This window comes from Candoia aspera, chromosome 2, assembly GCF_035149785.1.
Source record: "Candoia aspera isolate rCanAsp1 chromosome 2, rCanAsp1.hap2, whole genome shotgun sequence".
Taxonomy (NCBI): Eukaryota; Metazoa; Chordata; class Lepidosauria; order Squamata; family Boidae; genus Candoia; species Candoia aspera.
In genome coordinates, this window is record NC_086154.1 from 205,957,359 (window position 1) to 205,968,123 (window position 10,765).

Here is a 10,765-nt window from a genome sequence, read left to right on the forward strand (position 1 = left end):
TACTCTCCATCAATACAAACAGCAAAATACTGATCATTTGCTCATCATGTTGTTGGGGGAGAGGGATATTTGGAGCCTTCGTAGGCTGAAAAATATGGGTCATCTGCCTAACATCTTGGACATCCAGATTTGTACAATTCCTATTCGTGTACACCTTCTGCTCCCTGCTTAAACACAGTGGATAGTATATTACATTCACTGCATTTGCTTACAGAGCAACACTTGAATTTCCAAGAAATCCATACCCTGGTGCCTCACATCAGCAATGGTAGCTCCTGTAAAACTCGTTTTTCCTTCTATAACTTTCCCCTGCTAACTTTCCAGTTGATATGGCCTCTAAAAGTTAAGTTAGTACAAAAACGTTGTATTATTCTAAGTAGCCTTGTAATCAGTTTGGATGAAAAGGAATATGCAGTTATTTTTAATAGATAAATAAATCCAAGGGTTGCGTAGAGGGACTTTCATTAGACTCTGCTGATTTTTCTTGCATACGCCCTGTGATAGAGGTCCAAACATTGGTTTGGGGGGATGAATGTTGCCTATGTGCCTAACTAGAGATAATGGATCAGTGTGAAGGGTAATAAACAAATAAAATGTTAAATGTTGTGAATTATTTTGAATGCAGCTGCAGCTGAACTGCTTGATGAATAGTGCAAGGTCTGTTTTATGTATTTCTTTTTGCCTATCTAGCATTTGACCTACATACATGGTCTCCTGCAGATGCTGCCTGAAAACATTGCAAGTCATTTCAGAGTAAACTGTTTGCTGGGGGGACCCATTTAAATGTTCTTTAAATCATTTGCTTATAAAGATTTCCCAGATTACCTCAGTATCATCTTTACTTAGCAGATTAATTACTCTGTAGTTAGCTATTAAACTAGCAATTACATATTTGTCTTCATGATATACTCCTTGGCAAATGAATTAATTAGCACTGAATGTTGAGAAACGGCTGTTAAACAGCAGGCATTATACTGTAAAAGAATAAAGTAATTACATTTCATTATGACTATTATTAATAATTTTATTAACCAAATAAATGTAAAGTATTTCCTCAACTCCTACTCCAAGCTGTATCATACTATTTGAGAACCAGATACAAAAGTAAGATGCCTTTATCAGTACAATTGCTAATTTATCATGTCTGGAGTTAATGAAAAAGCAAGATTATGGAACACTTTAGTTCCAAATTGAAATTGTAACAATTCTATCATCACCGTCATCCCACCCACCCGCCACTACCAGGCCAAGTAGTAAAATATGCTATGAAAAAAACTTGACTAATTTTTAAAAGACACTATATGTCAGTAATGGATATGTTAATTATTATAAATATTTTCTTTTATCTTTGATAGAAGTTCAAGCACTGTTCACTAATGATTTTCTATGTAGATAGAACAGCTCCAGGATTTCCATTCAATGTGTAGCCAAGCAATGAACATGATTACAAAGGCCTTTGGTTTATTGAATTCTGAATTTCAAAAACTTAACATGTAAGTATTTTTCGATCTTCAGTTTACTCAACCAAACAGAATCATTTCCTCAAATATCAGAAGGTTGTACTTATCCCTGTAAAAATTCATAAGCATAGTTCTTACTATTTCAAAACATACTACAATCTGACTGCAAATAAAATTGTTTCATCTTCATATTAACTATGACTTTCAGTGTCCCAGAATCAAAAATGAAGCATAAAATACTGATGATTCTTATTGACATAATTTTTTTATGGCGGATTTGATTTGTACAGAAACAACCCCTCAAGCAAAACAGGAAAACCATCAGCTCCCCTAGGGGAGAAGAGGAGTATTCTCCACTAGAGGCTTCTTTGGATTAAAGCCCCATATATACAATATCGTTATTTATTGACAGTAAAAAAGGTAAAAGTCACTTGCATGCACAGGGGTGGAGGCAGTGTCAAAAAAGTCAACATAATTACCTTAGTTGCACAGTCAAATGCCCCTCCCTTTTTATGTGCGTTGCAAAAAAGAGGGCACATGTAAAAAGGGACAGGGCTTCAATTGTGCGGTCTTGGCCACCCTCTTGACTTTTTTTGACACCCCCCCCATCACCCACCCTACTGGAAATGGAGAGCCCTGGTCAAGGTAAACTTTCCTTCAAAACATTCTCAACTCCTGGTAATTATATGGACAGATCCGTGTTCTTTTCTGGAGAACAATATCAAAACAGTTTGTCATTGTCTTCTCCAGGATATATTTCCCAATCCAGACCAGATTTTGAAGTTATTTTAGATTTTAATTAGACTGGTGAAAAAAAGAAGTTAAAATAATGTTCCAGTAAATTGCTGTATGCCTCCCAGAGTCACTTTTATGTGAGATGGGCAGCTATATAAATATGATAAATCAATAAATCAATAAGAGCCAGTTTGGTGTAGTGGTTAAGGCACTGAGTTAGAAACCGGGAGAATGGGAGTTCTAGTCCTGCCTGAGTCACAAAGCCAGCTGAGTGACCTTGGGCCAGTCACTCTCTCTCAGCCCTAGGAAGAAGGCAATGGCAAACCCCTTCTGAAAAATCTTGCCAAGAAAACTGCAGGGACTTGTCCAGGAAGTCTCTGAGACTCAGACACGATTGAATGGAGAGGGGGGGAAGAGAGGGGGAGGGAGAGAGAGAGAAAGAATGAGAATTCCCTTCTTAATTATCTATAGGCTGTATCTCTGATGTTCTTGCTGGAGATTTTTTTTCCCAACAATGGGAAAGTGTATGTGTTTGTGTGTGTCTGTTTAATCACCTCAAACCATAGCAATATAGTTTCATGGTGCTTTTTTTTCAATTACTTATGTGTGTGAATGTATGTATTTAGCTATTTCTATTTATCTATTCTGGTCATATATTTGTTTAGGTTTGCTTGTTTTGTTTTCTTTAAAAAAGTTCAATCCTTATTTTCTTGGATGTATCACTTCAGGGTAAAAGCTGAACTGGCTCAGGCAACGAAGGCTTTTCAGCATGAAAAAGATCATTATGAAGAAAACCTGAAAAACCAGCAGAAGGTAGGGTTGGGTTCTTTCCAGTAATACTTGTGTTGCAAACTGGGGCCTTCTTCATTGCCAGTCATCTCAAGACCTTAAACAAGCTAATGCCTTCTGAGAGCCCCAAAATAAAACTATACTTAATAACCAATCAATGCAATGTATTGCATCATTTTTGGAGTTAATAGCATTCAAGGCAAACAAATAATCACTTGACATTTAATAATTACAATTAGCAGTCATACAGAAGTCTTAAGCAATTAATAATCCATGGGGAATCTGATACACTCAGTTCAGTGAGAGTAAGACGTACAGCAAGCTCAAAGAAAGGTATGGAGTCTGCAGAGTATTCAGCTCTAAGCAGGTAAATAGAAGGAAAAAAGATGCAAAAGCTTCTTGCCACATCAAAGAGCTGGAAAAAAGTTTAAGGTTTCTTGTAACAGCAAAGAAGGCGGGAAATTTACAACACGCAGCATTCATAAAAACATACCTACTCTGTGAGTGAGCACCTTTTGCACAGATCCCACTTCACTTGGGAATGGAGAATAAAGTAGAAAGAAGATGTTCCTGTGGGAGAAAGGGAAAAATGAGGATTTCTCAACAGAAGAGGGAAAGAGCCAGGAAAAAGGGGAAAGAGTCATGTTTCCTTTGCAGAGCTGGGCTGCTTAAGTTGTCCTACATGTACTGGAAGGTGATGTAAGAAGAGGGTTATTGGTTGCCATGTTCTCCCCTGGCGGGAAAGGGAAAGGGAAGTTTGAGTCCGTCCATACAGCCTCCTTGTCCCAGCACAAAGATGTTCCACTTATCATTTGACATGGATACATCCTCCCATTGCCTTTATCTCATCATCAGTCACTGAATTCCTAATTCTTTAAGTTCAAGCACCTCTTGTTGCAAGGAAGGAAGAGAAGGAAGATTTTAAAGGCCGATAGAAAGCAAACCCAAGAGACCTCAGATAGAAAACACCAGAAAGATAGAGAAAAGCTGAATTTACAAATATTTTAATATGAAATTAAAATTACAAAAACACATATTAATAAAGGAAAACATAAACTTTAAAAGGTCATATTATAGATAATGGAAGGACCAGAATTCAGTGTCTGAACTGGGGAATGGCTATTGCTAGGCAATATTGATCCTTAAGTGTCAAAGAATCTGCTAGACATATCAAACACAAATACACTTTTTCTATATCTGCCATTGTCTTGCTACAATCCAATAATCAGTCATGCAAATGGGGAGACAAGAGGATGTTTTAACAGTCTTGGGTCACAGCTGCTTGGATAGGTCACTCTTGGGTCTTTTGTAAGATCTTGGGCCTCCTGCCTTTGACCAGAGCAAAACTCTGAGACAAATTAATGGTGCCAGTTAGGGAAGGGGAAGCAACCGGATAGCGCTTGCTTAGCACTACTTACATCTGCATCTTCTTAGGTAGCTTACACTTGTTATAATTGCTTGGGAGCTGATGTGAATTAGATGGTATATTTATGTAGTTGATAGATGGTGGTAAACATTCTTAACTTTCTTATAAAGATTTTTTTTTCCTTTAAATCAGGAGCTACAAGTGATGCTAGAAAAACACAAAATCCAAAATGAAGCATGGCTCAAAGCCAGAGCAGAGGAGAATGACAAGGAGAGGAAGGAGCTCTTCAAAATGAGAGTAAATATTTACAAAATTCAGGAGAAGGGTAGAGCCTGGCAAGTTTCCCAACATTTCGTTATCCCTTTCCCACTAAGCTGCCTTTTGATATTCTACATAAAATAACTCCTAGGAACAATACCCTCTAGGAAAGATATAGCAGTACCACTGTTTGAAAACCAAAACTGGTAAAGCTATTGCATTTGCTGGAGCTTGGGGAAGTTAAGATAATCTATCTTTCCAGAACTCATAATTTCCTTCTATTCAATGACTATCGAATGAGTACCTTCTAGGTTAAATAATTTTGGCCTAACTCCAATGTATCCCTGAAGAGTCTATTAAGAAAACACTCAGAAAGTCTCTGTTCCTATGGAAGTTCTAGTGTGCACTCCTACGTTAAAAAGAGCTTTGTTTCAGTATGAACCACAGATTCTGGTGGGAATTGGAGAGAGACAGAGATATTAATAGTATTTTCTGAGTAATGTATTCATGAATAATATTGTTTTTATCACTTTTATGGTTTCACTCTTGTAAAATAGCCTTGCAATCCAGCCAGACTAATCCAGTTATTGGACAGCTAAAAATATAATAGATAAATATTCTAAATGCAATTTGAATCTGTGGGAATATTATATTACGTATTTGTTCCATTTGTGTACTGAGTTGAGTTTGGGGGATCTATTTTGGATACCAGACTGCAGCGCCTGGAAGAGTGGAGCAAAATATTCCAGCCTTTTTTAATTATATAGGCTTCAAGTAGTTTTCGCCTGTTGGGTTCCAGAGGTGGGCCATGAGGTGGGCAGGGAGAAAAGATCTTAAAACCATACCATGCCCTATGGAAAGCTTCAGGTGAGGCTATGAAGGTAGATCTCAGTGCTAGTTTATAAGTGAAAAGATTTTAAAAGTTAATACACATCCAGTAGCCCCACACATCTAGTGTGACCCCTAACTCTGTTTTCCACTTTTGCTGCTCCAGTACTTAAACACATTATCAGTTATTCATCTGAACAATATAAATGTATCACAAACAGTTATTACATTTTAGAGTAAAGATGAGCTACCCACAGCCGTAAGCCTTAATATAACTTAATATAACTCTCAAATCTCATTTTCCCCTTCTCCAGAGCCCCCTCTAGCTACACCACCATATTTCAATACCAAGCAAATCAGCAACAAAGTTTTCTGCCACTCTAAATTAGCCTCGATGCTCTTCATTAAAAAAAAGAAAGAAAGAAACAACCACCACCACTTTAAAAAATGGAACCCTTGGGCCACCCATGTAGGTGTGCTGTGGCCTTGAATACTTTGTGTCATCAACCCACCCACTGTGGGCCTGTTTCCCTTCTTCCCAAAAGCACATGACCTTTTTAGTACCCTCTATCTTTCCCAGAGGTGTGATACTTTGTTTTGGCGTGGACTTCATGTCCAAGTATTAAAAACAGCAGATATTGTGTTGTACTTTCTTACCATGTAGCTACTGAGCAGCTATTGCATCTCAGAAAAATACAGCTTCCATGGTGCTGTCACACAAAAGGACTCAAATCATCAGAATAGACCTTGTGAGTGTCACCCCTCCTGCTTTTCCTCTTCCCATTCTAGTAGTTTTATTGTCCACAGAGTTCCATCACACAAGGACATCATTAATCTCTACATTAATCATTTTCCTGGTGTTTGGGTGCATTCTTGTGTTAGTGAAGTTCCAGTCTGGGACACTGCAATTGAGGTCAGCAGCAATAATTTTTCATTAAAATTTTAATCTCATTTGGTTAAAAAACATTCACTTGTTGATGATACTGTCAGAAACACTTGTTGTATAACTTATGACATCGTTTTTTTTCAAGACAACTATTGCCAAGATAAAATAACAACAAACCTAAGTAAGCTTAAAGAGGGGTAGAGAATGGGATTCAATTTAAGATTCAAATAAGGATTCAAAAATCCTTATTTTGGTTTGTTTGTTTTGTCCCCACATTAGGAAGTGACCCAAAGAAAAATGCAGTGATGATTCTCACATCACTAGATCTAATTCACAGCATTAAATTGTTTTCAGAGTATAATTTGCTATAACCTCCAGTCTTGAATATGCATGTCTGTGTGTTATGTGCACATGCATTTTTTTTCTGTGAAATATCTCAAGTAAACAATTGATTTTCATTGGAGCAATAAACAGCATTTATTTCTCCACAGATCCATTTTTATCACCAATTTTTAGTTCTAAAAATTCCCATGGTGAGCATTTATTTCTGGAAAATCATATGCAAAGCAAACAAAACCTCTTGTGCCATCCACTGCCTCAACTAACTAAATGAAACAGTAGATAGGGCAAAGTATTTTGTTTGGCTAACGCTGTATATGTGCATACTACACTGAGGACCTTACATCTGTGGTGCCTATTAAACTAATTCCATAGTTTAACATTACAGAAAAATCTATCACCATTTGTAAATCGGTTTTCTCTTTGTTATTACAAATCCTTATCCATCAAAATGCTGAAGGCAATCCAGTGCTGGTTGACTTAAAATAAATATATCCTAAACAAAGTGGGATTTCTAGTCAGGGTGCAGGTTATGCTATAGCACAGTAGCATAATCTGGCTAAATTAAGTCTCTTTGGAATGCAGCCAGGAAACACTTCTTGCCAAGATGAGTAATAACCTAACTTGCAACAGGATCCTACCATGAGTAGGCAACTTGGTTTCCTCTAGAACTTTTGAACTTCAGTTCCCATCAACTCTAGCAAGTTGAACCAGCGACAAGGGATTGTGAAAACTCTAGTCTAAATCTTCTGGAACACCTCCAAATTGTCTATTCCGAGTCCTATATTGCTTAATCTTACCTAGGCCTGCAATCCTCAGGACACATACTTGCAGGGCAGGGGAAACACTGTATCCAGTGGGACATACCCTCACATATTTTCACATAGAATTAGGCTGGTAAGCAGGAAAAATTGTATCTATCTTGGTCTTTTGCAGAGAGCAAATTATCTCTGTGTAGAATCTTCTGATGGAATAACATCCAGAAGTCATGTATTCTAGCCCCTCTATGGAGAGCAGATGTCTAGGTAGAATCTTTCCTCCTGCACTGCAGTGAATGGGAAGGACGGACGGAAGGAAGGAAGGAAGGAAGGAAGGAAGGAAGGAAGGAAGGAAGGAAGGAAGGAAGGAAGGAAATCTTTGGCTGGTTGGGATTGGAAGGGTGTGGCCCTGAATCCTGCAGTGGGCCAATTGGAGCCCTGAAGGTCACTGATCTTCCTTAGGCTCCTCCTCCAGGCAAATCAGAATGTTCACATGGGGTGGGGGGCTTGTTTCATTGAGAAACCCACTTTCCTGCCAGATCCCCTAGATCCATCTTCAGCTGTCCCAGAAGCAGAGTGGCCCTGAGACGGAAGGTCCATTGTGGGGATACATCCTCCACAAATGATAGGCAGGCCATTTTAGCACCAGGACAAGAAGGGTGTGTAGATAAGCTCTTTGGAAAAGACTGAAGGCAGAACTCCTGGGGAAAAAAGCAGTAGCAAATTGCCGGAGGGTTTGGGTACCAGCAGACTTAACCATCTCCCTTCAGTTTCAGATTTAAACTTGGAATTTCCAGAAAACCAAAACACAAGTACAGGGAAAACTGAATCAGAAAGTAACTTCTAATGCAAGGAGTGTTTACTTTGGCAGGCATAAATAAATGTCTAGTTAGCATTCTGCTAAGATTATTCTTTTGTTCTCTGTGTATTTAAGGTTTGTTTCTTGTCTTTGACAATGCATGCCTTCTATCCTACATGCCCAGATCTTGTGTAATTGGTGAAAAAGGCACTTCTTTACAGCAGAGTGCAAGCCAGTATCTTCTTAAGATTTGCTAAGGGAGATCTTTTCAGAACTGCTATTTGCAGTATGGAACATTTTTATAGTTTTATCTCCCTCACCAATTTCTTTTGCATGGGATTAACATTAAAAAGGAAGTTTGACATTTAAAAAAAAAATTTCTTATTTTAAATTATACTTTGTGCCCCTGATCTAACTTTCCAAAAAGGGGAGCTGCTTCTTCCATCTGCATGCCTCAAAGCTATAAGGGCCAGAAGGTATTTATTTATTTGTTTGTTTATTTTCTATCCTGCCTTTATTATTTTTATAAATAACTCAAGGCAGCGAACATGCCTATTACTCCTTCCTCCTATTTTCCCCACAACAACCCTTTGAGGTGAGTTGGGCTGAGAGAGAGGGACTGCCCCAAGGTCACCCAGCCGGCTTTCATGCCTCAGGCAGGACTTCTTTCTGTTTTTACTCACTAGTAAGGCCATAAGCTGTGGGGCTCTGCTCTCATTTGCTCACTGATATTGAGGACACCAGATAAAGGCATCCCCCAAGAAGATAGGCGGGGGCTGTAGTAACTATCAAGAAGATATGCCAAGGCAGGAAGGGGAACCAGGATGTGTGAAAGCCAGAGGATTGGGGGTTGAGTCCTCCCACCTTTCATCCTATGGGCTCAGTGTTGTACTGCATGCAGTTTGTCCCTGGTTAAGCCACAGACGATTAGCAAATACTGTAAGGAGTACCTCATCAATTTTTTTTCTTTTCTTTTCTTTCTTTTCTTTTTTTTGTCCCTTTGAGTCAGTGTTGATTCCTGGCAACTGCCTGGACAAGTCCCTGCAATTTTCTTGGCAAGATTTCAGAAGGGTTTTGCCACTGCCTGCTTCCTAGGGCTGAGAGAGAGGGACTGGCCCAAAGTCACCCAGCTGGCTTTGTGCCTAAGGCAGGACTAGAACTCACAGTCTCCCACTTTCTAGCCTGGTGCCTTAACTACTACACCAGACTGGCCCTATACCTCCTCAATATGTGATAGATTCAATGTGCCTCAGCACTTGATTTATTTCTTGGTGTTGTGGCACTGAATCATGCTTTGGATTTCTCAGGAAAACTGATACCTGTCAATTCATGGTTTGTTTAATCATGCTTTATCGAATAAAATTAGCTACATTTGTATAATATTAACTATATAATTAATAATAATTAATTAATTGATAATTAACGGCTTAATGTAGGAAATAGGCAATCTTTTGGTATCCAGAGTCTGTACTAGAGTTGGGAGTGGAGGGTGAGGATGGAACACTGATGCAAATGGAGAAAGCTGTGGCAAACATATGGCAGATCTGTGAATTTTTTCCCATAGTTTTTTTTTCCCCGGGTACTTAAATTGTTAAGCCTACTTCATGGCATCAAAAGTACAATTTTCATGCATTTTGTTTTCCTACTAGCACAAAATAAAGGCAGTAGTCCAAAGAAGGTCACAGAAAAGGAGTTTGGAAGTTGCCCATCACCATGTGTCAAATAAATTATAGTTTATGTAACAAATCATGGTTAAATGAGTCATAGCTTAACACAATGCAGTCATTTTTTTCCAAAGAAAGTCTTCATGTGATTCTATTTCCCTCTGGACAGGGTGATTAGAGATTTTAAAGTGTGTACTTTACTTACCCAAAACAGTAATTTGCTCATGAAGATTGTGTAACTCCTGCTCAAATTCTGGAAACAAAGGACTTTATGGAAAGGGTCTGGAAGAAATGGATGGTTATTTTAATGCTTTGCAGTTTATTTCTTTGGTTCAGAATTTTAATCTAAGTATGTTTTCTGATTTTTCTCCCACAGGAAGCAATTCTTCAAGATCAGGAAAGGCTGAGAGATGAACAGCAAACTGTTCAACAGTGCAATCAGCAGTTATTTTCTGTAATGCAGCAATTCAAAGGAATGTGAACCATTTGCTGAATAAAACCTGATCACACAACACAGCACTGCTCAAACAGATGAGCTCTTCTGTATCCTGGAACAAGGATCCTGCTACACTACCCATTAAAGCTCGATCTTGCTGAGGTTCATTCAACCCTAGAATGCTGGTTCAATTAAATTCCCACTTGCTTTAAATACATTTTTGATGCCATTTTTAAGAAACAGATATGTAGAAGAGAGTGCCTGAGGTATTAAATAATGAGTAGAATAAATATACTGAAATGCCGCTTACGTATTCTGTAAAAGTTTGGGTCATGTGTTCCTGTTCACAAGGCCAGAGGCATGTGTGGCACACTTAAAAGGGGGTGGGACTTCAATAGTTCAGTCATGGTTTCCACCTTGGCTCCCCTGATTCTTTTAAACATGTTT

General features: G+C 38.5%; 1 protein-coding gene across 3 annotated transcripts in view; it reads left to right on the plus strand.

The window, feature by feature from the left end:
* Nucleotides 1-10,533, plus strand: part of LOC134491460 (kelch domain-containing protein 3-like) — a 56,708-nt gene extending 46,175 nt beyond the window's left edge. For 2 of the 3 annotated variants that reach the window (XM_063295231.1, XM_063295233.1), the window contains 4 exons: nucleotides 1,393-1,493; nucleotides 2,924-3,008; nucleotides 4,543-4,647; nucleotides 10,259-10,533. In XM_063295231.1, coding sequence (XP_063151301.1) covers nucleotides 1,393-1,493; nucleotides 2,924-3,008; nucleotides 4,543-4,647; nucleotides 10,259-10,363 — 396 coding nt within the window. In that variant the 3' untranslated portion in view covers nucleotides 10,364-10,533. Of the gene's footprint in view, nucleotides 1-1,392; nucleotides 1,494-2,923; nucleotides 3,009-4,542; nucleotides 4,690-10,258 lie in introns of all 3 variants that reach the window. The other variant, XM_063295232.1, reaches the window with a different exon arrangement.
* The last annotated feature ends 232 nt before the right edge of the window (nucleotides 10,534-10,765 follow it).